Source organism: Mobula hypostoma, chromosome 4 (genome assembly GCF_963921235.1).
Source record: "Mobula hypostoma chromosome 4, sMobHyp1.1, whole genome shotgun sequence".
Classification (NCBI taxonomy): domain Eukaryota; kingdom Metazoa; phylum Chordata; class Chondrichthyes; order Myliobatiformes; family Myliobatidae; genus Mobula; species Mobula hypostoma.
In genome coordinates this window covers 148,176,872-148,204,618 of record NC_086100.1, presented here as the reverse complement: position 1 = coordinate 148,204,618, position 27,747 = coordinate 148,176,872, and the positions used below count along the sequence as shown (strand labels likewise).

General features: G+C 40.9%; 1 protein-coding gene across 1 annotated transcript in view; it reads left to right on the top strand.

The window, feature by feature from the left end:
- The window catches only part of man2b2 (mannosidase, alpha, class 2B, member 2), a 71,604-nt gene that overhangs the window by 18,126 nt on the left and 25,731 nt on the right, over window positions 1-27,747 (top strand). Inside the window, exons 5-14 of the mRNA XM_063046678.1 lie at window positions 1,145-1,260; window positions 8,907-9,084; window positions 12,201-12,399; window positions 16,703-16,893; window positions 19,484-19,670; window positions 20,162-20,289; window positions 22,162-22,454; window positions 23,646-23,837; window positions 25,934-26,192; window positions 26,528-26,638. Coding sequence (XP_062902748.1) covers window positions 1,145-1,260; window positions 8,907-9,084; window positions 12,201-12,399; window positions 16,703-16,893; window positions 19,484-19,670; window positions 20,162-20,289; window positions 22,162-22,454; window positions 23,646-23,837; window positions 25,934-26,192; window positions 26,528-26,638 — 1,854 coding nt within the window. The remainder of the gene's footprint in view (window positions 1-1,144; window positions 1,261-8,906; window positions 9,085-12,200; window positions 12,400-16,702; window positions 16,894-19,483; window positions 19,671-20,161; window positions 20,290-22,161; window positions 22,455-23,645; window positions 23,838-25,933; window positions 26,193-26,527; window positions 26,639-27,747) is intronic.

The following is a 27,747-nucleotide window of genomic DNA, read 5'->3' as shown; positions in this document are numbered from 1 at the left end:
AAATGCTGGTGGAGGCTACCCAGACGGAATATAAGGTGTTGTTCCTCCAACCTGAGTGTGGCTTCATCTTGACAGTCGAGGAGGCTGTGGATAGGCATATCAGAATGGGAATGGGACATGGAATTAAAATGTGTGGCCACTGGGAGAACCTGCTTTCTCTGACGGACAGAGCGTAGGTGTTCAGCAAAACGGTCTCCCAACCTGTGTTGGGTCTCGCCAATATATAGAAGGCTGCAGCGGGAGCACCGGATGCAGTATATCACCCCAGCCGACTCACAGGTGAAGTGTCACCTCACCTGGAAGGACTGTCTGGGGCCCTGAATGGTGGTGAGGGAGGAAGTGTAAGGACATGTGTAGCACTTGTTCCGCTTACAAGGATAAGTGCCGGGAAAGAGATTGGTGGGAAGGGATGTGGGGGGGAATGAATGGACAAGGGAGCCATGTAGGGAGCGATCCCTGCAGAAAGCAGAAGGAGGGGAGGAGGGAAAGATGTGCTTAGTGGTGGGATCCCATTGGAGGTGGCAGAAGTTACGGAGAATTATATGTTGGACCCAGAGGCTGGTGGGGTGGTAGGTGAGGACAAGGGGAACCCTATTTCTAGTGGGGTGGAGGGAGGATGGGGTGAGAGCAGATGTGCGTGAAAATTTTTTTTCCCTTTTCCTCTCTTTTTGTCCCTCTCACTATAACTCCTTGCCCATCCTCTGGGCTCCCCCCTTCTCTCTTTCTTTCTCCCTAGGCCTCCCATCCCATGATCCTCTCCTTTCTCCAGCCTCGTATCCCTTTTGCCAATCAACTTTCCAGCTCTTAGCTCCATCCCTCCCCCTCCTGTCTTCTCCTATCATATCGGATCTCCCCCTCCCTCTCCCACTTTCAAATCTCTTGCTATCTCTTCTTTCAGTTAGTCCTGACGAAGGGTCTTGGCCCAAAATGTCGACTGTACCTCTTGCTATAGATGCTGCCCGGCCTGCTGCGTTCATCAGCATTTTTTGTGTGTGTTGCTTGAATTTCCAGCATCTGCAGATTTCCTTGTGTTTGCGTTACTAAAATGCATGCATTCTTAATAAAAATAAAGTATACCTTCTAGATTATTCTAATGAGCAATGCTGCATTACTTTTCTCTCACTGCTTTTCTCCTTCCATACAGAAACTTCAGTTTGTCTGGCAAGGTTCTCCCTCCATTGCTGAGAAGCAGGAGATCTTCACTCATACTATGGATCAATACAGTTACTGTGTTCCTGCTTCCCTGCCATTTTCCAACAGGTATTAGAGTAATTTTCACTATAATAACCAAAATGACCAGATATGAGGTATTGTTTAATTAAATACTGCATCACAGTATGAAATGAAATGTTTCTGTACATGCAAGCACAATGGTGCAATATTGATTTGACTTTTGCTCTCCTTCATAGTGCTAATGGGGAAGCACTGAATAAATTCCACATATGCACTTATACAATATTGAGGAAGCAACAACTAGGCTTTGTCTATCAGCAAAGTCAAAGTATGTATGCAGTATACAACCCTGAGACTTGTCTTCCTGCAGACAGCCGTGAAACAAAGAAATACCATGGAACCCACTTAAAGAAAACATCAAGCACCAACGCGCAAAAGAAAGGCGTATCTCGCAGAATTCACAACCAGTAATCAATCAGCATGGAATAGTATCGCACTGAAACTCATCCATGCCAAGCAGGGTCTCCATTTGCTTGGACTTGACCCATATCCCAACCTTCCAATCCATGTATCAATCTAAGTGTCTTTTAAGTATTGTTATTGTACCTGCCTCGACCACTTGCTCTGGTAGCTTGCTCGATATACACGCCCTCTTTCTGTGAAGAGTTGTCCCTCAGGTCTCAGGTCCTCTTTAAAGCTTTCCCAGGACTTGAACGTTCATTCCATTGTCAAAGTATGCATGTGCAGTACAACTCTGATAGTTGTCTACTCCAGGTAGCTATTAAATGCAGAAAGGCCATGGGTGTTGATGAAAGAAAAGATAACCCTCTTCGACCCCCGGCACGAAAAAGAAAAGGAGCAAAACTTGCAGACCCCAAAAATCCCCCCTCCCGGCAGCAAAAAAAAAAGCTACAATAACAGTCCCTGACTCTGTCACTCACAGAAAAGTACAGTGACAGTAGTACCAAACTTCAACCTCCCCTCTTACTCACAAAAAATAAACAGATCACCCACCCACCAATCGGACACCAGAAAGAAAACACCAAAAAAAATGAAGGAAACCAATGTAAAGTACAGTCGAATAATCAAAAAAAATCTCAGAATATCAGAAACTTTTTTGTCTTTATTTGAGGAGAGCATCCACACAGACTCAGTCCTTCCATAAAGTTTGACCGTCAGCCCGGAGCTGAATGCACTGATGGTGCTGCTGATCCCCCTCCATCTTTAAATGTTTCCCTCGTCCTTTAAATGTTTGTCCTCTAGGTTTTGATTAACTTTCTCTGGGGAAAAGAATGGTTTTAGATTTATTTGCAATTAAACCTTTGATCCAAAGTCTTTTTATATCTATTAAGTCTAAATTAAATAGTAAACACAATAGACAATTTAAATAGTGAATCATAGAATGGATAAAATCAAAACTCAGTTGCCTTTTGGAATTATTTTTATCAGAGGGTTTTTATCCCTGTTAAAAGTCTCTACGAGCTGCAATCCTGTCCCTGGGAATGAAGGGGGAGAAAAAAAAGGAAAATCAAAAGCACGCTGTGGGACATTGTGGTTGGTTGCTAAAAAACGGGAAACAGAAGTAGTGACAGGAGAATTCTTCTGCATCTGAATCACACAGGAAAGCTGGCATCTACAGTACCTCTCCTGGCCACTATCTAATCTAATCTAATATTTTTGTTTGTTATTGTTCAATCCAGTTTGCATACTTTGCTTTGTTTATGCTCTCATTTCTGAATTTCTTGTTTTAATTCCTTGATAAATAAATAAGTTACAAAATAAGTTATTTGTTAAATAAGTAACATTTGAAAATTGGGCTTTCTGATTCCAAGTTAGTGATCACATTTAAAAATGGTGGACATGTCTCATTCTGCTTTTCCTAATGTGGCTTTTATAACACAAAAGTGTAGTATATTATCTAGAATTTTTCTGCAATGAGAAAGATGCATTATTTGAGACATAGGACAACACATATTTGTGTAAGGGTCAAGTGCTACGAATTTCAGTTGCATCCAAGGTTTAAAGTGTTGTGACCATCAGAATAATCCTTGACTACTAAATACTGTAAATACACAGTGCATTATCTTTGCAGTGGAGATGTGCTGAGTGGGTGGGGTGAAGGAGAGGGTGGAGTCTGAGCTTTTGTTGGGGAGAATGAGGAGGGTATTGAGATACTGAATGAAATAATGATAGTCTACTCCGAGTGGTCTTGGTGTCATGATTGAGTAGGTTGGTGTCGTCATGGGGATAACATAGGTGGTTGGGGGACTTGGAACCAAAAACATTATAGCAGGTGGCTCCAAGCTCCACAGGCTCAAGTTGGTTAGGCAAATCTCCTTTACAAATCAGACCTTGTAGCCTTTGCGAAGACGCCGTGAGTGTCATAAGTGACCTTTGAATCACAATTTCAAAATTTAATTTCCAAAAAGTGGTGTTTGTTAATACGTGGATGCCATTGTGGCATATCAGGGATCTCTGAGCATTAGGGAGACACATGCACAGAGGATTCTGAAGTAATTTGTGAAATTAGTTAAGTATCCAATGACATTTATTGTTTGGTTTCCTGACAGAATTTTATGTTGTAGCAAGCGCAAGTATTCTGTTCTGTGAAAGGTTTTCTGGGCTGATGTTTTGTATCCTTCAGTTAAATTCTCCTACAAGAGTAATCTTGCATCAAATTCACACACCATTGTGCTTAGCTAATAACCTTCCACGTGGTACTTTATAGAATGCCCATGGGGAGTTTTAAAATTGAGATGTTCAGTAGCATACCTTAGTATGTCATGTCTTTGAAAAGACCAAGGAAGTTGTTTAGGATTCTTTCCTTAGTAAATTTATGTTGAATAACTTGTATTGTACCAGGAAACTTGAAGAAATCAGCTGATAATTTACCTGTTATTTTACATAACATTATTGCTTCCTTTATTGTCGCCCACTGGACATCGTGTTGGGCTGTTACTGTTCACCTGCTGTAGTCCTTATGATATTTGTTGACTGCAATATTAATGCATCCTTTTTAGCTTGATTGTTGCCAAGCTATTGCTTTTTGCAGCATTGGTTGTAATTATGCCTTCTTGATCATACAGTGCAGGGATCACACAAAAACAGCCATGATCTGTTATGCCACAGGGGTCTGTGCTGGGACTTTTGTTATTATCTAATGGTTTTAGATGTGACTGTGTAAGGTGTTGTTATTAAGTTTGTATATGATTGTAAAATAGGTGGGATCATAGACAGTTAAGAAGGTTATAAAAAAATTAAAGAGGGGACTTCATCAAATGGTTAAGTGGGTAAAGAATTGGCGAATTGCTTTCAATTGGTATAAGTGAAAGGTGTTGTACTTTGGGAAGTCAAACCAGGGTAGGACTTGTACAATGAATGGTTGGGCCCTGAGGAGTGTTTTGTGGAACAGAAGGACAAAGGCTGTCTGCAATCATCATGAGAGGTTGTTCGTTGGTGAGGCTGCACGAGGTATAAAAGAAGCTTGAGGTCTTTTCGAACTTTTCAGCGGGTTGAAATCATCGTGATCTTTTAGGCACTTGGCAGGAGCCAATAAAAAGAAGTGAGATATAAGCAGAATGGCCATTGTTGGAGTGGGCCAGTGTTAGAGTGGTCAGGCTTTGGCCCAACGGGCATGAGTGAGAATAGGTGCAGGCTAGAAATTAAGCTTGATATTTTTTTTCTTATATTCGTATTCTGTAAGATTTTGGGAGGTTTAATATCTGTGTGTTAACTGAGTTTATATTTATATATGCTAATTATTAACAATGTAATCCCAATATTTGTATTAGTACTATGTTATGTTTAACATTTTGATATTAATAAAAAGATTGCAAAAGAAATTAAGCTTGAGACTTAAAGGTGTAACAGGTGTAGGGAAACTGGTAGATCAAGCAGTGGAATGCTCCTCCTGGAAGAAGTGGTATTTTAGGGTACCCTCCCTAATGGCTATATCTGCAGGAAGTGCACTCAGCTTCAGCTCCTGGGTGATAAGGTCAGGGAACTGGAGGTCGAGCTGGATGTAGTGAGGACCATCCAGGAGACTGAAAACCTCATGAGACTTTTACTGAGGTGGTCACACCCAGAGCGCAGGCTTCAGATAGTAGATGGGTGACCACCAGGAGAAGTAAGAGGAGTAAGCAGTCATTGTAAGGTTCTCCTGTGGCTGTTTCCCTCAATAACATTTCTGCACAGCAGCAGCAGTCAGGCCAGTGGCACTGCAGCCAGCTCTGAGGCTCAGCAGAGAAGGGTAAGGTGTTGGAATTGTTGTAGGAAATAATAGGCAGGGTAGACAAAGGAGAGTCAGTAGAGGATGTTTATTTAGATTTTCAGAAGGCCTTTGACAAGCTACTTCACATGAGGCTTCTTAACAAGCTAAGAGCCCTTGGTATTACAGGAAAGATACTAGCATGGATAGGTTGGAGGAGGCAAAGAGTGTGAATAAAAGGGGCCTTTTCTGGTTAGCTGTTGGTGACTAGTAGTGTTCTGCAGGGATTGGTGTTGGGACCGCTTCTTTTCATGTTATATATAAACAATTTGGATGACAGAATTGATGGCTTTGTGGCTAAGTTTGCAGATGATGCAAAGACGGGTAGAGAGGCAGATAGTGTTGAGGAAGCAAGGAGTCTTCAACTTAGATTGAGAGAATAGCGCACAGAAATGGGAGATGGAATATAGTGTAGGGAAGTGTATGGTCATGCACTTTGTTAGAAGGAATAAAGGTGTAGACTATTTTCTAAATGGAGAAAGTTCCCTCAGAATCTGAGGTGCAAAGGAACTTGGGAGTCCTTGTGCAGGATTCCCTAAAGGTTAACTTGCATGTTAGATTGGTGGTAAGGAAGACAAGTATAATGCTAACATTTTGAGTGGGTTAGAATATAAGAGCAAGGATGTGATGCTGAGGCTTTATCAGGCAGTGCTAAGAATACACTTGGAGTATTGTGATCAGCTTTGGTCCAAGAAGGATGTTCTGGCATTGGAGAGGGTCCAGAGGAGATTCATGAGAATGATTCTATGGAGGGAATACGTACATCATGTGCTGAAAGCAGCATTATGGAGGGAATACGTACATAGTGCGCTGAAAGCAGCGTTATGGAGGGAATACGTACATCGTGTGCGGAAAGCAGCGTTATGGAGGGAATACGTACACTGTGCTGAAAGCAACGTTATGGAGGGAATACGTACATCGTGTGCTGAAAGCAGCGTTATGGAGGGAATACGTACACTGTGCTGAAAGCAGCATTATGGAGGGAATACGTACATAGTGTGCTGAAAGCAGCGTTATGGAGGGAATACGTACATCATGTGCTGAAAGCAGCGTTATGGAGGGAATACATACACTGTGCTGAAAGCAGCGTTATGGAGGGAATACGTACACTGTGCTGAAAGCAGCGTTATGGAGGGAATACGTACACTGTGCTGAAAGCAGCGTTATGGAGGGAATACGTACACTGTGCTGAAAGCAGCGTTATGGAGGGAATACGTACACTGTGCTGAAAGCAGCGTTATGGAGGGAATACGTACATCGTCTGCTGAAAGCAGCGTTATGGAGGGAATACGTACATCGTGTGCTGAAAGCAGCATTATGGAGGGAATACGTACATCGTGTGCTGATAACAGCGTTATGGAGGGAATACGTACACTGTGCTGAAAGCAGCGTTATGGAGGGAATACGTACACTGTGCTGAAAGCAGCGTTATGGAGGGAATACGTACATCGTGCGCGGAAAGCAGCGTTATGGAGGGAATACGTACATCGTGCGCTGAAAGCAGCGTTATGGAGGGAATACATACGTCGTGTGCTGAAATCAGCGTTATGGAGGGAATACGTACACTGTGCTGAAAGCAGCGTTATGGAGGGAATACGTACACTGTGCTGAAAGCAGCGTTATGGAGGGAATACGTACATCGTGTGTGGAAAGCAGCGTTATGGAGGGAATACGTACATCGTGTGCTGAAAGCAGCATTATGGAGGGAATACGTACATCGTGTGCTGAAAGCAGCGTTATGGAGGGAATACGTACACCATGTGCTGAAAGCAGCGTTATGGAGGGAATACGTACACTGTGCTGAAAGCAGCGTTATGGAGGGAATACGTACATCGTGTGCTGAAAGCAGCATTATGGAGGGAATACGTACATCGTGTGCTGAAAGCAGCGTTATGGAGGGAATACGTACATCATGTGCTGAAAGCAGCGTTATGGAGGGAATACGTACACTGTGCTGAAAGCAGCGTTATGGAGGGAATACGTACATCGTGTGCTGAAAGTAGCGTTATGGAGGGAATACGTACATCGTGTGATGAAAGCAGCGTTATGGAGGGAATACGTACACTGTGCTGAAAGCAGCGTTATGGAGGGAATATGTACATTGTGTGCTGAAAGCAACGTTATGGAGGGAATATGTACACTGTGCTGAAAGCAGCGTTATGGAGGGAATATGTACATCGTGTGCTGAAAGCTGCATTATGGAGGGAATACGTACACTGTGCTGAAAGCAGCGTTATGGAGGGAATACGTACACTGTGCTGAAAGCAGCGTTACGGAGGGAATACGTACATCGTGTACTGAAAGCAGCGTTATGGAGGGAATACGTACATCGTGTACTGAAAGCAGTGTTATGGAGGGAATATGTACACTGTGCTGAAAGCAGCGTTATGGAGGGAATACGTACATCGTGTGCTGAAAGCAGCAATATGGAGGGAATACGTACATAGTGTGCTGAAAGCAGCGTTATGGAGGGAATACGTACACTGCTGAAAGCAGCATTATGGAGGGAATACGTACATAGTGTGCTGAAAGCAGCGTTATGGAGGGAATACGTACACTGTGCTGAAAGCAGCGTTATGGAGGGAATACGTACACTGTGCTGAAAGCAGCATTATGGAGGGAATATGTACATAGTGTGCTGAAAGCAGCATTATAGGTAGACAGATGTTGAAGAAAATATTTGTCACACTGGCCTTCATTAATCGGCATTAAGTGTAGGAGTTTGGACATCAAGTTGTATTTGTATTGTACAAGATGTTGGTGAAACTACTCTTAAACTATGGTATACAGCTTTGTTTGCTCTGTTCGAGAAAAGACATCATTAAACTGGAAAGAGTATGTAGAAAATTTGTGAAGGTGCTTCCTGGACTAGAGGCCCTGAGATTTTGGGAGAAGTTGAGTAGGGTACGATTTTACTCCTTTGAATGTAGAAGATTGAGCGGTGACCTCATGGAAGTATATATATATATCATGAAGTTTATAAATAGGGTAAATACACACGTAGTCTTTTTCCTTTGAAAAGGGAACATGGAACTACAGGGGACAGGTTTAAGGTGAGAGTGGAAAGATTTAATAGGGACCGAAGAGAAAATTCTTTATTCAGAGGGTGATGGGTATATGGAGTGGCAAATCATAAACACAAGAGATTCTGCAGATATGGAGTGAGTCTGCCAGAGGGCGTGGTAGGGGCAGGTACAGTACAGCATTTAAAGATGTTTCGACATGTATGTGGGTAGGGTGGGCCAAACGCAGGAAAACAGGATTAGCTTGATGGGTACCATGGTTGGCATGGACAAGATGGGCTGAAGGGCCTATGTTCCTGCTGTATTGCTCTGTAACTCTATGACTCTGTACCCATTGGTTAGGTGGTAAAATAATGTGAAATTGTCTTGTAATACAGAAGGAAAAATGTTACTGTTGATCAGTTTGACGTGAGGGCTTAAATAACTTCGTTGATGTGGTTTAGATCTGGCTTTTACTGGAATGGAATTGCGGTGTTTCCTGACCCTCCTAAAGATGGAATTTACCCCAATATGAGTCTCCCAGTGACCACTCAGACAGTTCACGCCTATGCAGAGACCATGGTAGCAAACATAAAGGAGAGGGCAGCCTGGTTCAGATCCAATCACGTCCTGTGGCCGTGGGTAAGTACTGAAATGTATAAGCAAGATGATTGTTTCAAAATCCTGAACAATTCATGTATATTTGACATGCAGTTATGTACTTTGTGACTTATTTAAAGAGTTGACATTTAAATAATGTACACATAAAAGTAAATAAATTCTAATAAGTGAGAAATTGAGTTCATTTCATGTAATTTATAAGTGAACAAGTCCGTTTTTTTGTTATTTAATTATTTCTTGGATTGAAGCATGGTCGGAGGCCAATAATTATTGCCCATCCTGTAGTGGTACTTGAGAAGGTGGCAGTAAGCTGCCATATTGAAGTACTGCATCCCCTCTGGTGAAGGTACCATAGTAATGCTGTTGGGAAGTGTTCTGGGATTTGAAACCAGTAATGGTTACAGGACCGACTATATTGCTAAGTCAAGATGCAGTGTGGCTTGGAGGAGAACCTGTGGGTACTGCTGTGGCCCAGCATTTGCTGCCCTCGGGTAGAGGTTGGGGAAGTGATGTCAGCGTAGCCTGGATGAGTAACATCAATACACTTGGTAAATGCTGTCTATTGCAGCCACTTTGTGTAGATGATGGAGGAAATAAATGTTTAGAGTGGTCGATGGGGTTGCCAGTCAAATGGGCTACTTTGTCCTGCTTGGTGTTAAGCTTCTTTTGACTTGTTGCCACTGCAGTTCCTTCCACAGATCTGGTTAGAGTGCCTTGCAGATGGTAGAAAGGCCTTGGGGCACCAGGAAGCAAGAGGTTCACGGAAAGTTGTCCAGTGTCTGATCTGCCCTGTATATGTGTGGCTGGCTAGTTGAGTTACCCCCAAGATATAGCTGGTGGGCACTCAGCGGTGGTAGTGCCACTGATAGGATAGGTGAATTCAGGTTTCACTTTGTCAGCACATTCTTGAATGATGTCCTGGTCTTTCATTTGCTGAGGAGTTGTGAAATTAATTTTAAAATGATGCAATTATCAGTCAAGGAAGGTCACTGATGAAGCAGCTGACTAAGTATAATTCGTTCCTCTTCTATCTAATTCTCATTTCTGTCGACTGGTTTCTACCTTTTTGCTTCAGTGTCAAACAGTCATTTGTGCATGAAGGTTCTGTTGACATTATCAGGTTTGAATCACCGAATTGTTAAAACAGTGACAAAACCTGGTAAGTCTATACTTCCTCTTCTAAATGTCAGAAAACTGAAGGAGTCTGTTTTGGTTCCTCTCATCTCCTTTACATCTCCAGCGTCAGCTCTTTTCCATTGGCCTGGTTGTAACCTTTAGCTCAGCGGTCCCCAACCACCGGGCCGCGGACTGGTACCGGGCCGTGAGGAAACGATATGATTTGGCGATATGAGTCAGCTGCACCTTTCCTCATTCCCTGTCAGGCCCACTGTTGAGCTTGTACGCGCGCGAGGTCATTACGCACGTGTCATCCATGGCAGCGCGGGAAGGAGATCAACTCCTCGTGCTCGCAGATGACGGCGGGCTGAAAAGTATGTTTGACATAACATCTCTGCCAGCATTCTGGATCAAAGTCAAGGCTGAATATCCTGAGGTAGCCACGAAAGCCCTGAAAACGTTGCTTCCATTTCCAACGTATCTGCAATGAATGCAACGAAAACTAAATCGCGGAATAGACTGGACATAAGGAATCCTGTTCGAGAATCGCTGTCTCCCATCACCCCTTGATAGGACTGACTTCTTGCAGGGATACAAGCCCAGGGCTCCCACTGATTCAGCGATATTGGTGTGTTGCAATTATTTTATATGTTCATACGGGGAAAATATGTGCTGTGTGTTTATTATCTTAAAATGTTATGATGCTATTGACGGCTATATTGTTATACGGCTATATAACCGTATAACAATTACAGCACGGAAATAGGTGATCTCGGCCCTTCTAGTCCATGCCAAATGCTACTCTCACCTAGTCCCACCGACCTGCACTCAGCCCATAACCCTCCATTCCTTTCCTGTCCATATAGCTATACAAATTTTCTTTAAATGATAATATCTACCACTTCTACTGGAAGTTCGTTCAACACTTACTTCAAGCTCCCCTGATAATTGACTTATCACTATATTCATGCGAGGAAAATACGCGCTGTGTGTTTAATATTAAATTTGTTAGATAAACCCTTTTAGAACAAAATTGAGTGTATTAACCTCTTATCACCTATATTCCAGTCGTGATTAACAACCACCCCCAACCCCCCAATCGAACAGAATCGCCAAAAATGATTTGCCGGGGGTGGGGGGCGGGGGGAAGAAATCGGCAGATCATGCATGCGCACTGGTGCCCGCGCAAGGTTTCATGGTCATTGTAGTCTTTCTCGGGGCAAACACAACTTATTTGACTGCAACTCTTGTCCGTTGGCAACCCTACACCCCCCCCCACCCCCTGGTCGGCCGGTCCGCAAGAATATTATCAATACTAAACCGGTCTGCAGTGCAAAAAAAGGTTGGGGACCCCTGCTTTAACTCAAGTCTTGTGGCGGAACATTGGTGTTTCTGCATTGATTGAACTCAATTTCCATCTATCCATTTAACCTATCTTTTCCAAAAGCAACCCCTTAACCAAGAGATTTTCCACATCTGGTTGTCTCTTTTTAAGTCCCCAAAACTTAAAATTATTTCTTTGTAATCCTGTTGGGTTTCAGTCTTTGCAAAATGCAACTGATGCTAACTTATGACAACTACCACGTACCTCTTGACCTATCTTTGCCACCTGGCTTGCAGTGTCCTCGTGCATCAAATTCAAAGTCATTATTCTCACCCACTAATTCATACATACTCCTATCTTAATAATGTACATTCATGTGTCTTTTTAGCTTACCGATGCCAGCTTATACTATTTTGTTTTCACCACCAGCAGCTGCTCCTTCGACATGATGAACTCAACTACCCCTCCCATCCTTTCAAAACTCTATTCTCCCTTACACAGTTTTTCAGTAAGCTTTCTCCTTCTCTTTGCATAAGCTCTACATCTGCATTAATTTATCACAATAGCAATCTCACTTGTTCATTAAGCTGTAAAGATTTCCATGTTCAGAAGTACAAGTTACTGATTCATGAAACAATATTAGCAGTTTGTGTGAAACTGCTTCTTTTATCTTTGCCTCCTATCGTTTTGCTCACAGGGCTGTGACAAGCAGTTTTTCAATGCCTCTGTACAGTTTGAGAACATGGATCCATTAATGGATTATGTCAACCAACATCGGGATAAATTTGGAGTCACAGTGCAATATGCAACATTGAGTGATTATTTTCAAGCAATTCACAATGCAAACCTGACTTGGGACATCCGAAAGAGTCAGGATTTTCTCCCGTACTCCTCAGGTACTAATTTTGGAGGAAACACTTTCTTTTTATATTCATGTGAAAACTCTTGTTATTGTGCAGAATTAAGTAAAATATCAAATGTATCAATGATCTAATGAAGGAATCTCAGTAGTTTGTTGTGGTGATGCATTAAGCCTTATGTTGTTTCTTTCTTTCAATTGGGGTTTGCTTTCGGAACAATCAATCTTTGACTCACAGAGTTATACAGCAAGAAAAAAGACCCTTCATCCCAAATGGTCCGTACTGACCAAGATGATCCATCCAAGCCAGTCCCTTTTGCCACCATTTGGCTCATAACTTTTGATACCTTTCCGATGCTTGCTCAATGATCCCTTAAACAATATCTGGGTCAATGTAAGATGGCAATATTGATTGGGTTAATTTGTGGTGTTCCACAGCAACCCATAGAAAGGGCAGCATCTGGGAGTTTCCAACATCATATTTTAAACTAAAGTTAGTCTGCAAAAATACTGCTCTTAATAAAGTTCAGTCATTTAAAATCTATTCCAATGCTAAGGAAATCTTTAGAAGTGGTTGTGACTCTTTTCATTTAATACTAGTAAAAATTTAAAAATGAGATAGAATCAGGAGTAGATCATAGCACCAAAGCCCAATTGAACACTTGGTAAGATTGCAGCTTACTGCTTTCTTGCTACATCCTCAGATCCTCTGCTTTCCTTTGTTTTGAAGAGTCCATATTTTTTTTTGTCCTAAGTAACTGAGTCCTTCATTGGTAAAGAATTGCAATTCCCTGAATAAAGAAATTTATTTTCATCACTGTCCTAAATGTCTTTCTTCTTCACTTCGTCTGGTGAAAATAGCCTTTCAGCCTGTCATTCCCTCTCAGAATGTTGTAGGTCTCCTTCCTTCGCCTAAACTCTGGTGAAAGTAGTCCAGCTTTTCTTGTTCAGGTTAGCCCACTTCCATCCCAGAAATCAGTCTAATGAAGCCACACTTCATTTGTAGAGAGTTGTTTAATACAAAGTGTTTATTATATTGATGTAATTGCCTAATATTACAAAAGTACTTAAGATAGTGACATGAGTCATTTGGTATTTGGGATTATGTGTTGTGAGGTAATTTCAGGACTTTTTAAGTCAGAAAATGATGCTGATTAGTTTACTATAAACACTGCAAAAACTGTGAAGTGTCATTCTTGGCATCTCTTGCTATTCATTTTGTTGGCTGTGCTGAATCCCGCTAGTTCCTGCAGAGGGAGTCATTGTGCACATTCATTCTATTGATGTACCAGTAATAATAGCATGAATGCAATTTTAAGAGTTGTTCTGTTACCGCCTGACAAGAAGAATACTTTATATAGAGGATTCTTCAAACACATTCTAAGACTGATTAGTGGCTGCAACAAAATAAATGCAAAGTCATTGTTCACAAAATTGTTTAAGGTTTTATTTTGCAATTTATAGCTGTTCCAGGTTATGTATGAAGTGAAGTCATAAATATATTTTTTAACAAGTTAGTTTATCTGAAATGGCAAATTTTGCTGTCGTGCATAAAAAGAATTGATTAACTTGCAAATTTTGGGTGTGCGTAAGGTGCGCAGAGCACTTTAACCTATAGTCACAGTTGCAGACATAAGATCAGTCTTCTGGAGAGTTGAGTTGAGTCGAGGGCCTCTGTGGGTCAAAGTTGATCATGGATATTGCATCCTAGCTGTCTAGATATGCAATCCTGGGCAGAACGATATGGAGAGCAAGCTGTTGCCCATGTAGCAAGCTCCTCCTCTCCATGCATCTGAGGAACCCAAAGGAATGGCAGAGACCGATACAGTTTGGCACCAACCGCAGTCACCATTGAACTCAATATAGGACTGCCTTGGGAACCCCAACTCTGGACTTTTCCCTCGGGGTTTACTCCCGCAGCCTTCCCAATGAGTAGGTATAGCGCAAGGCAGCAGAGGTTTGAGATCAGTTTTTGTTCACCTAGGTGAGCTGCCAACCATGATTGACAAGCTCCATCTGCCCGAAGTGACTGGTTTTAAGGCACCAGTAATCCAACTGTGCCCCTTCTCCTGTCAGTAGAAATGGTTCCACTGGGCTTAGTAGCTAAGCTACAAGTGAAGGGCAGGAGCATTTAATAGGCAGTGGGAGCTTGTCCCCATTACCACCCGCTAAACCTGCTCTCCCCCAACCCGGTATTGGGAGCTTGTCTCCATTACCACCTGCTAAACCTGCCCCCCCAACCCGGTAGTGGAAGCTTGTCCCCATTACCACCTGCTAAACCTGCCCCCCCAACCCGGTATTGGGAGCTTGTTCCCATTACCACCCGCTAAACCCGCCCCCCCAACCCGTTTGTAACAATGTCAAGGAACCTGGAGAGTGAACCCATGTAACCCATCTGACCGGGATGGTGTACCTGGCCTTGTCCTTAGATTCTGTGCAGTTTAGCTGGCAGAGGTATCTGCAGACACTTTTAACCTCTCCCTGCTTCAATCTGAGGTTTTCATCTGCTTTAAGAAGACCAATAGCATCCGATTACTTAAGAAAAACAAAGTAAAGTTCTTTAATGACTATTGCTCATTGGCTCTGACGGTCACCACTATGAAGTGCTTTGAGATGCCGGGCATGGCACAAGTTAATTCCAGCCTTCCAAACAACCATGATCCACTTGCAATTCACTGTACCTTAGTACTTGTGACAATAGTAAACCAGTTTATCAATTTACCATTCATTGAGGAAGATTGTAAGTGAGGGTAGTTAATGGTTGAAGGGTTCGCCAATGATGTCCCAGTGTGAGTGGCTGTATTTGGGTTGTTGATAATTTGCACCGCCAAACACTTAAGACCAATTAGTCTTCCTGTGGTGGCTGGTGGCTGAATGGTTTTAACTAGTCTGGTGAGCTTTTGAGGTATTTGAGTGCGGTGCTCAGTAAGCCTGCAAACTTATTTCATTGATCTGAGCACCATTAAACATCTTCTGCCCCAGTTCATGCCAAAATGTCCACCTTAACTGGATTTGAATTCCCTGTTTTAGATACGAATACTCTTGCTTTTTACTATTTCATTGATGGAATTCCCATTGTGGTTAGTACACTTAATTGTTGTGGATTTGAAACCAGATGTTTGTCCCCAGTGCAGAAAGTGGGAATTGTTCGAAATGCTGTCCCTTCTGCCTGCTGCCATATTTGCCCAACAAATATAAAAGCTCCAGCATCAAGGGTGATGTAGAAATCTTTGCCATGCTGGTCATTGATTTTCTTTTTGCTTCTCATTGACACACGGAAAGGAATTACATGTCTTTCCTGGGCTAGAAGCACTCAATTTAGGGACACACTGCACACCCGAATGGCATTTGAAAGACGGGCATGAATTTGCCATTTGCCAGCTCCACTGGGGTGGCAGGGATCTTCTGCCAGGTGGGAATGGGCCATTGCAGAATTAGGAGTGCAGAGCAGACTCACTCATTCACTCACTCCTTTAGTTTGTGAGGCTGACTGGCGGCTGCTCTTACCGCGGCTGCTCGCTCACCCGTCATATCTCTGTGTGTGAATCTCTGCAACTTGCTGTTGATGTTCATTTCTGACTTTCAAGCAGTTCTGGGTGATCGAGTATTTATCAGGATCAAAACCTTATTGTATTAATTTATTGTTATGGCTAGCAATTCCATTCAAGTAAAGATCAACCAGACAAGAGCAAGCAATTTATATTTAATATTTCCATTTGCCATAGAAGAGCCCTTCGATTGCTCACAGAAAAATCCCATTCCTCGACATTTCCTGTATCCAATCTCCCCCACATTCCCAAAAAACTATTCTACCAGTAGGAGCAATTTACAGCAGCTTATTATCCATCCAGTCTTTGGGATGTGGGAGGGGTAAACGTACACAGTCAAAGGGAGAACATACAAACTCCAAACAGACAGCACCAGAGCTCAGGAAAGAGCCTGTTAGTTGTGTTCCTTTGCCATCCTCTGGTTATAAATGGTCATAGAATTAAAATCCCCAATATATTTGGCTTTCATTAAACCATCCAAAAAATTGCTTGCAAGAATTGGCATCCAAACACCTAAAAATGGCCCACCTGAAAATACTTGAATCTTATTTTGGGTTAAGTATATAATCCATGTTATTTCCTAGCTTCTTTCTGTGAATAAGTGAATTATTTCTCCTTATTGACATTGATAGAGCTGAGATCCATCCATTTGCCTAACACAGAGCGTTAACACTGAAATACAGGCCACTCTACATACTTTGTTTATTGATGAATTCTTTCCACACTGTAAATTAAAACTTTATATAATTATTTTACTATTCATGTTGAAGTATGTTACCTATCTAATTTCAGAGCCATTTCAGGCCTGGACTGGATTTTATGCCTCTCGGAACATACTTAAAGGATTGGCCCGAAGAGCAAATTCTTTCCTTTATGCTTGTGAATCTCTTTTCACTTTGTATCTCATGAAATACCCACTGGGATCTATTGATAAATTCTGGGCCCTTCACAAAATTCAGCAGCTAAGATGGGCTGTATCAGAGGTATGGTGAACAACTGTATTTTCTTGGGATGTAAATATTCTAAGTTGTTGTCTTTTAAAAAGAATAGTGAACATTATAGCAAACAGAGGCAGAAATTCATCCTCACCCACATGTGAAATTGTGTATAACTCTAGCTTATTTCACAAACAAGATTCAACACATATTTACTACAGTTTTGCCTGCTGACTAAGGTTGAATTTACACTCCAGTAATTTTTCTCACACTTTCCAAAAGGATACATTTAACATGACCAAAATATAGATAGAGACCCTTTTGTGTTACAGTAGGGTTCTGTTACAGAGAACTGTTCGTAACACAGGCAGTTTGCACATCAAAAATGAGACTGACCAGAAGTTATTTAAATCAGCACACAGGCTACCCAGAAGCAACGTGTAGTTAAAGCAGGATGATTAACTCAGTCATTCATATATTGCTCCAAACCAATTTCCCACACAGCAGAAGATGCCTGCAGCCCCACAGCATCCAGCGAATCTACTCTCCTGGTTTCTATGTACAAGCTGTACATGTCAGACTGTTCATAACTTTGGGACACCTGTATATTATTATAAGGTATATTGTTGAGAAGTAGCATAGAACATTAAATTAACTGATTGCTTGGGATGGGAAACACTAACTTTTCCTGAGGAATGTGGAAGATTTTATGAAAATGTGCCAATACCCCAAAGGAAAGTACTCTATGAAGAAATATAAATTGTTTTTTTGATGACATTCAACTGTTACATCTGTCTTTTTTCACAGACCTATTGTTATTAGCTGGTGTAGATGTAAAGAAATTCAAAGTTCAAAGTAAATTTATTGGCAAAGTACATATATGTCACCATATGCAACCCTGAGATTCATTTTCTTGCGGGCATACTCATTGTCTATAGAATAATAACCATAACAGAATCAATGAAGGACTGCCTAACTAGGGCATTCAACCAGAGTGCAGAAGACAACAAACAGTCAAAGTATATAAAAAAGGGTAATAATAATAAATAAATAAATAAACATGCAATAATATCAAGAGCATGAGTTGAAGAGTCCGTGAAATTGAGTCCATAGGTTGTGGGAACATTTCAATGATGGGGCAAGTGGAGTTGAATGAAGTATCTCCTTTGGTTCAGGAGTCTGATGATTGAGAGGCAATAACTGTTCCTAAATCCAGTGGTGTGAGTCTTGAGGCTCTTGTGCCTTCTTCCTGATGGCGGCAATGAGAAGAGATCATGCTGTGAGTGTTTGGGGGTCCCTATTGGTAGATGTTGCTCTCCTGTCACAGCATTTCATGAAGATGTGCTCGGGAGGACTTTGTGATAGACTGGGCCGCATCCACTACTTTTCATAGGATTTTCCTTTCAAGAGCATTGATGTTTCCATGCAGGCTGTGATGCAGCCAGTAAATATACTCTCCACTACACATCTGTTGAAGTTTGACAGAGTTTTAGATATCATTCGGAATCTCTGCAAACTCCTAAAGGAAGTGGTGGTGCTGCCTTGCTTTCTTTATATTTGCACTTAAGTGTTGTTCCCAGGACAGGTCCTCCAAAATAATAACACTGAGGAATTTAGAGTTCTGACCCTCTCCACCTCTGGTCCTCTGATGAGAACTGGCTCATGGACCTCTGGTTTGCTTCTCCTGCAGTCAATAATCAGCTCCTTGGTATTGCTGACATTGAATATCTGGCACCACTCAGCCAGATTTTCACTCTTCCTCCGATGTGTTGGTTTGGCCTATGATGGTGTTGTCAGTGAACTTAAATTTGGTATTGGAGATGTGCTTACCCACACAGTAATAAGTGTCAAGTGAGTAGAGCAGGGACTAAGCACACAGCCTAATGTAGTCAAACGATAGCATAACAAATAATGGGATGCTTTGTAAATTACTGAGTGCTAATTGAACTGAGATTTAAGTGATTTGTGTCGGATGTAAACTTATGTTGCTATGTCACCATCCTTTAAATTCTGTAAATTTCCAGAAAACGCACTGATGTGTGTGCTTTTAAGTGAACAGTGCTGATGTTAAAATTATTATAATTTAATTTGCAACAACAATCTAAACATTCGTCACAGCTTCTGTTGAATAGAATTTGTATTTATTTATTTGAGCATATTAAAAACAAGAGGAAATGTAGCTACCATTAGATAGCTATTGTAATAAAACATCCCAAGGTGCTGAATAGAAATGTCATCAAACTGTACCTGGGACAACAACAATGGTTGGAGAAGTTAATAATTAATGAAGGAGTGGTTGTTCTTTAATATAGAAAGTAAGAGTATTTTCATTTCTAAACATTTGGAAACCAATAGGTGACAAAGAAACAAGGTGGATCTTCTACAGCATAATGTAGAGGAACATGAACATGAACAGCTCTATATCACTGAAACGTATTTGCCCACAGGGTGTAAGCTGCTGATTTGCAGTGAAATTATTTACCACCCAATAAACAAAAAAAAAACATAGTTGCCTTGTAATGCGTGCTTAATTGTAGAATCTCCTCTACTGAAATTGAAGTAAAAAATGATTAAACTCTCCTCAAAAATCATATATTTTTGTTTTATCTGAATGGAAATATTAACGCTTCTGTGCTAGGTACAACATCATGATGGTATAACTGGAACAGAATCTCCCAAAGTGAGAGATATGTACATGGATCACCTACTGCAAGGGATGAGAGCTGTGAAATTGGTAATGGCTGCCATATTTCAAGAAACTCTGAATGGCAGGAAGAGTAACTTTGATTATCCTCTTCCGTACAGACAGGACACCAGAAATAGAGGTATGGCTGGCGCCATAACCAAGAAGCAAAGTCTCTTTGAACATTAATGATAGCTTTCATTTTAACTGGCGACAAGTATTCGGTGTTAACTGGGCAAAAGATATGTACAGATTCACCAAGAAAGCTGTCAGTAAAAACACTTGTATTTTTAAAATTTAAATTCATGGCATAGTGAGGCAAGTAGCATTGTTCTTTTCATTTTGATCTAGCCAATATAGGGCTATTGAGGAAAAATTAGCTTCAAGAATACCCATTTAAAAGCTTAGTAATCGTAATTCTATTACTTTTCATGTTAGTAATCCTACAGTGACAAAGATGTATTTTTGGACATATGATCATAACATTATAATTATTTCATGACTTGGGTCATTTTGGTAATTTTTAAAAATAATTGGTGATGGTTAATCAGCATAATTGATAGTGAATAGCAATCAACATGTTCACACTTCTCTTGAAAGTCTGACTTATTCTTTTTCTCCCTATTTTGAAAGAGGATGATTCTTTACAGATCACAGTATACAATCCTCTTGGATGGAACATCACAACGATTATTAATATCACGGTTGCTGATTCAATGATCAATGTGTATGACGATGCAGGAAATGCTGTACCATCACAGGTATTGGATACTTTTTGCTGAGAGCATTGATGTGATTACAATAAGTAATCTTATAAATATGCAAAGCATATGACAAAAAGGGGTTCATATTTCTGCTGTCTAAACTCGCTTGAGAGAAATCCGCCTTTGAAATTGCTTTTTAAGAACTGTCTCAGAAAAGATGATCTTTGTTTTCCATTCACGCAAGTAAAACCACTTCCACGTCTGAGCCGGATGAAAGTGTGTCAAGTTTCCCTTCAAGGTCTGCAAGGTGGGCAGGCTGCTCTAACAGATGTAGGACTGAGTCAGTTTTACGTGCTTGATGTAGAGGATGGCATGGCACTGAATGAAGTGAAGAAATGATATTTTCCTGGTATATATGCTAAAATTTGGCTCCCAAACAATGCCAGCAAGAAGCAGATAAATCAGTTATTTGTTTCACAGGTATCACTAGGAGCTTTAAACAAAAACTGATGTTGCTGAAAAAAGCTCAGCAGGTTAGGAAGGATCTGTGAAAAGAGAAAATCATTGTCGGAATTGGGAAAGAGAGAGACTAGCAAGTTTTCAGTGGTAGAGAAGGTGGGGTAGGGATCTAGTATGTGACTCCATACCATAACAATGTCTTGACTCTTGACAGCTCTGACTTTTGAGCTCTGAAACAGCTCAAAAAGCTATTTTTTTGAAAAAAGCAATAAGGTTGGGCAATCAACGTTGACCTTGTCAATGAGGCCCACACAGCATGAAGGCGTTTGCTTTTTATGTGATTGAATAATAGATTTTTGGGAGCAGAGTGCTCAGTATGAAGGATCGGAGGCAGAACTGTGCATCACCACACCACAAAGGCAAACGAGACATCCATCGCCCAGGCACAAGTCGAGCATCAGCTCTGTGTCTGTGAAGCTCCACTACAAAATGAGTCTGTCCTGGTGTAGTATTACTAAAGGGCTCTATTAGGAAGATCATCTGCAGTTGAAAAGTTGCGAGTGGAGGGGGAGAAGAGTGCTTCTCCCCCCACTGAAAGGACCAGATTGGCATTCACAGTTCCTGGGATTTCAGCGCCTGCTCTCCATCTGTAACTTGAACTCTTATGACAGCATCTCACTCTTGATGGCACCAGTAATGCCTTTTTCTCGCTGCACAGACCCAGATACCTGAGAACAGTCACCTGAGTGTTACGTGGTGTTAGCAGTGCTCTATATCTAATGTCCTCTTTGACAGCAGGCTCTTGAGACTTTATCAGCATTGTTGAAATGGGGCCTCAGGCTAAATACTCGGAGAACCGCAGGCCGCCCCCAGAGGATCAAGTTATGTGCTCCACACGCTAAAATGGACTTGATTTTGCTTCCTTGTTCAGCGTTGTCCTCTTCAGATCTGAGTCAAGCTAAGTGTAGGGAAGTTAAGATCAGAAGAGAGAATTCTGTCTTATAGCACTTGCCTGAAAGAGGTGAAGATAAAATGGAACTAGCCTGGGAGCAAATTGTACACCTGCTCTCTCTCACCAGAGCTTTGGAGCATCAGGGCTCACCTAAACTTGAGGGTTAAATGACCTGGAGTAAAACTAGCAAGTAAATAATCAAATGTCGAACTGCTGGAGGCAGCATCAGTGGCGGGAAGTGGACAGTCGATATTCTGGGTTGAAATCCTTCATCTGGGCTGAAATAGTAGCAAAGACATAGTCAGCATAAAGAGGTGAGGGGGAAAGGGTGGGACAAGAGCTGGTCAGCAAAAGGTGAATCCAGCTGAGAAGGGGTTGAAATTAGTAAACTTTCAGTGAATTTGTAATAATTTTGTCTCTTATTTTTTAAAAAATGTATTTCCTTGAGTAAGTAAACACTGAAATAATTGATAGTTGATGAAATAATTAAATAATGCACTTTTCCATTTCTGTTGCAGATTCAAAAATCTGCAGGCTCCAACAGTTCTTTTGATCTGTATGTTCTGGTAAGGCTGGATGCTCTCAGTTATCGCAGCTACTTAGTAAAAGCGACAAAACCAATTTGCACCAAGGGACTAGAAGGCCAATGTACTCAAGAACCAACCTCGTACGCAGGGAAAGAGATTGCATTTGACAGAAAATTAGTTGGCAAATTGAAAAATCAAGGCCTTAGACTGTTCCCAGTGATGAATGAGTGCTATTTATTGTTGCTCAACGAAGATACTAACTTGTTGCACAGCATCACCGACAGGTATGTAAATCAAGCTTTACAGAAATAGCCTTTCTTCATTTAAACTCCAGTGTGTTGGAACAGTGGAAATGTGGTTCAAAATTTGATGTAGTGTGCAATAACAAACTTTTCTTTCTGGATTTGCATAAAATGGAAATAACAGCTTGTTTCTGTTGGAAACCTCTACATTGTGTAATTATGAATATAAATGATGATTGTTGTTCTGTGTAGAAAACAGCCTGTAGCACAGTACAAATCTGTCCTATAATACATTTATAAAATATTGAACTTTTAACTCAAAAATTGCAACTCGCAATCCAGCTAAGGAAATTGAATTGTTTTTGTTAGCATTAATCATTCTCTCCTTTCTCTGCTTCAGAATCTTATCTGTGACCATTCTGTATAGTTTGAGTGCCCTTTCCTGCTGGGGTTGTTGATAATAGCCAGTTTAGCACAGATCAAATAGTAAATGCAATGGCCAAGAAATCCTTACCCAGGTTATTTTGCTTTCAGTAGCCCAAGAATGGAGTGGCATGAGACTGCAATGATTTACAGATCAAATTGTGCCATTATTGAAATTTGACCAGGAACTTTGGACCATGGGCGGCACATATTGATGAGGCATGATCTGTGTCAGATGTACATGGTTACTCCCCTCCTGCCACAGCCTAGTGAACTCACTCCGACCAGTCATGCCCCATATTTGCTTCCTGACTTCTCGACCTGACCTCTGACATGCAAGGAACATTCAGCAGTGCTGGCAGTCCCATGAGCTGGAAGGCCCATTGTGTGATGACTTATTAATGCACCTCCCTCAGCACCATTCGATTCCTTCGTCTCCGTTGTTCAAACACTCCCCATTTTATTTTAGTCCAATCAAAAATGTGGACACGTGGTCATAAAAAATACTTTTCTGCATGCTTTTCTTATCCATGTTCCTGAAGGGAATTATCTAGAAAACATTATTTTCTGAAGAGGATTCAAATTTTACAACACATTGAAACTGAATTGCACGTAGCTCCTTCCTCATTGAAGAAACACATATTTAATAAATCTTGCATTCGTATTGAACACTAAGGGTTAATTTAAATTTTGCTGCTTTGTGCTCTGCTGTTCTGAAGTGCGTGGTTGCTAGTTGCCATGAGAAAATGCCAGGTGGGTGTATTCCATCAACCAGTTTTTATAATATTTGGCTTTTTGTGCAAATGGCAGGTCCTCACAGGAAACTGTCAAAATAAAGCAGGAATTCTTGGAGTACCACGCTAATGGAGATGTAAAACGGGGCCCAATTTCTGATAATTACATATTCACACCAAATGGACCAGCGGTGACAGTGTCAAAGTCTGTTGGAATAGAAATCATTACTGGAACACTAGTAACCGAAATTAGGCAGTACTTTTATAGGTATGTATGTTGAACTGTAAGGACTTTACTTAGTGATTTTCTAATCGAGGATGAAAAATTAAAAATGCCAATTTAGACTAACTTGTCTGTATATAAAGTCAATACAATCTTGCTTGTTGAAAAGCTTCTTTTTAAATAGTACTGTGGGATCTTATATCCCCATTGCGGAGGTCAATGCTGTCTCAGTTTCATTCTGATCGAAACATGAACATCTCCGTCAGTAAAACATACTTTCTCACTCATTGGGACAGAGAAGGATTTAGCCCATTGGTTCCATGCTCGCTCTTAGCAAATTATTCCCATCAGACACAAAGTACTGGAGAAACCCAGCAGGCCAGGCAGCATCTATGGAAAAGAATACAGTCAATGTTTTGGGCCGAGACCCTCTAGTCCTGCTGAAGGGTCTCAGCCTGAAACATGGACTGCTCTCTTTTCCATAGATGCTGCCTAGCCTGCTGAGTTCCTGCAGCATTTTATTCTCTCTTGTTTGTGATTAGATATATCCCATCAGTCTCATTTCCCTGCACCCTCGCAGTTCTTTCAGCCACTCGCAGCAGCTACCCTTTCATTCTTTTACCCATGTTAAGGATGATTAACAGCAGCCAGTTATCTATCAGCACATATTTTGTTTGTTGGAGGACCCGGAAATACCCAACAGGAGTAAAGGCACATGCAATCACAAGGTGAATGTGCAGACTTCACGTCAATAGCATCAGAGGTGAAGTCTGCACCTGGGTTCCCGGAGCTGAGAGGTCGCAAGTGTTGTAGCACAGTGCCATCGTATATCCATGAGGTAGTCACCTGTATTCTTTTCTCCAAACCTCATATGGATGTGATCAGAACAATCCGACTATGGCACATAAAATCCTGTGTGGCTGACGCAAGCCAAAGTCACTGTGGAAGCAATAATCTTTATATGAGTGGGTTATTGATACAGCACAATGTCTTAATGCCTACAAGTGGTAAACCACTTAGATAGACTAATAGATTAGATTACATCCAACTTTATTGTCATTGTACCAAGTACAGATACAAAGCCAATGAAATGCTAACCAGAAATGCAAAGAATAGTGTTATCTACAAAATACCTGCGAATGAAAAGTAAGTGCTACAGCACACAAATATAAAAGTACTGACACAGTACAATATGGGTGCAATACTGCTTAGCGCTGTGATGTGAGGTTCAGCAGTGTCACAGCCTCAGGGAAGAAGCTCTTCCTGTGCCTGCTGGTGCGGGAACGGAGGCTCCTGTAGTGCCTATTGGATGGGAGGAGAGTAAAAAGTCCATGGTTAGGGTGAGATGCATCCTTGATAATGCTTTTGCCCTGCCCAGGCAGCGTTTATGGTAGATGTTCTCAATGGTGGTACATTGGGTGCTGATAATCCATTGGGCAGTTTTCACCACACACTGGAGTGCTTTGCGGTCCGATATGGGACAATTGCCATGCTACACTGAGATGCAATTGGTGAGTATGCTCTCAATGATACAGCGGTAAAAGTCCATCAGTATCCTGAGACAGAGGTGAGCTTTCTTCATGCTCCGCAGGAAATAAAGGCGCTGTTGCGCCTTTTTGATCAGGATGGAGGAGAACCTCCCTAATAGATCACCCTAAAGAACGGAGAAAAATTAGGGGAATGTCTGTACACTTACACACTTATGTTAATCTTTTGTTTAGTTTTTATCTTGACCCCAGAACCAAATCGTGGGACTGCTATTGTAGTTAGGGAATGGGGTGCAGAGTAGGGTTACATAAAAGGGTAAGCGAATAGAGCTTACAAAATGAAGGGTGGAATCGTGTGTTTTTGTTAGTCAATGAAGCTTAATCCAGAACTCCTGAATAGAGTAGTCTATTTTTCACCCATGTTTTACATCTCAGCCATAATTTTGTTCCTGGTTCCAATTCATGATTAAAACAAACTTTTGATATATAGGTGTGAGAAAACCTGTCTTCTTGTGTGTTGTGTATTTTTTTTTCATTGGCACAGATACTCATGAAATGTCCACTCGTTATAAATGCTCATTTTGAAACAGCCAAATGAAAAAAAATCTACCCAAAAGGGGACATTAAATGCTAATGACATTTTGTTTTAAACAGCAATGTGTCTGCCCTGGCAAATGAATACCGGTATGCAATATTCACGAGGATCTATAACGTATCTAAAGGGTATGATGGATCACTATTGTGCCGTAGAATTGAGCAGGAGTATATTGTTGGGCCACTAGAATTAAACAAGGAAGCAATTTTAAGGATGACTACAGATCTGAAAACAGATAGGACCATTTTCACTGACAGTAATGGTTACCAGATGATGAAGAGACAGTATAAGGTTCACACCAACAATACTCTGGCCAGGGTAAGTGCATTTAATTATATTCCATTTGTATTTGTTGTAAATGGAAAAAGATTCTGATTTCATACAACTATTGGAAGATTATAGTAGAACTTTTGGATTTTGTTCATTGTTTTGATAGGAAATTATTAAAATGTACATGAATGTGCAAGTCAAATTTCCGTCGGTTTCATGTTATTCCCTTTGAAAAAGCTAATCATGCAAATGGAAATAGTGAACTCTTGAAAATTTGTACAGAGATTAATAATTTATCAAAGTATGAACATTAAGGATAACAGTTTTCCTCCAGAATATTGCAATTGGGGTATTGTAATAGATGTTCCCCTTGGTCTTTTCAGAACTACTACCCTCTTGTAAGGACAGCTTATATTGAGGAAAATGGCACAAGGCTTGTTATGATATCTGAGAGAGCACATGGTGTTTCCAGCCAGGCTGATGGGCAAGTGGAGGTGAGTAAGTTTTTTTTTCTGCTTTTTTTTAAAATAATATGACAATTCATTATTCATTGATTATTATTTTTTAAACCTGTATAATCAAAAAGTCCTGCAGAGCAGATATTTTTCCAGGATGATTTAAAACATCAGCTGGTCTTTACACTTACAGTTTATAGATGAACTTACAATAACCAGCAGTGTTTTGTGAAACTTTGCAATTGAAGTGGGAATAATCTCACTTGAATTGTGCTTCAGAGCCTACAGTGACTTAAGTGTACACAGGACCTCAAGGGTGACGTTCATCAGGTAGTCTCTTTTGATGTTTAAGGAAAAGGAAAAATAGGAAGGCCAAAATACCACTGCAAGGCTGTTAAAATAGAATGGATTAATTTTTTTTTGTAGGAGCAAGTGTATTAGGGAACTACTATTATAATTCTTCAAGACAAGCTGAATAGTGCAGTAGGGAGATTTAAACTAATGTAACAGAATACTAAAGAAAAGTTCAAATTTCAAGTTGAGGTTTATTGTCATAGGCAGATATATCCAGGGTATAAATACGATGAAAATGAGCTTTTCTTCGCAGCACCAGCAGCACGGTACTTTGCAATGTACTGTGGATGTGGAAAATATGAACAATTGACAAACGGGCTGCCAGACAATATGAACAGTAATACATAGGAGTTCTTATCAGCAAATACAAAATACAGTTACAGGCAGGACAGATTTTTCATGAATAGGGTAGAGTTATTGCAATTATAATAATCTTTACAAATGATGGGTATAAATGTGGCCAGGAGGAGGAAGTGGATCAATTCCCAAAGTTTATTGCAGAATGGCAATGAACAAAATGGATGGTTCAATCACAAGCTCCCAGAGCGCTCATGTCTATTGAAAGTAGATACATCAGGGGGTCTGAAAGGCAAGCTTAGCTTTGCTTTCTGAGTGTTAAAATGTGTCCTGAAACTGAAGAATACCTACGTATTCCAAGAAAGGACTGGACAAGTAATTGGATAAGTTATTCCAGTATCTAAAACCATAATTAAATTATTGAATCTTTGCAGTTATACAGATGAAAGGACTATAAGCAACAGAGATTTATAAATTTATTTGAAAAATGTGATAGG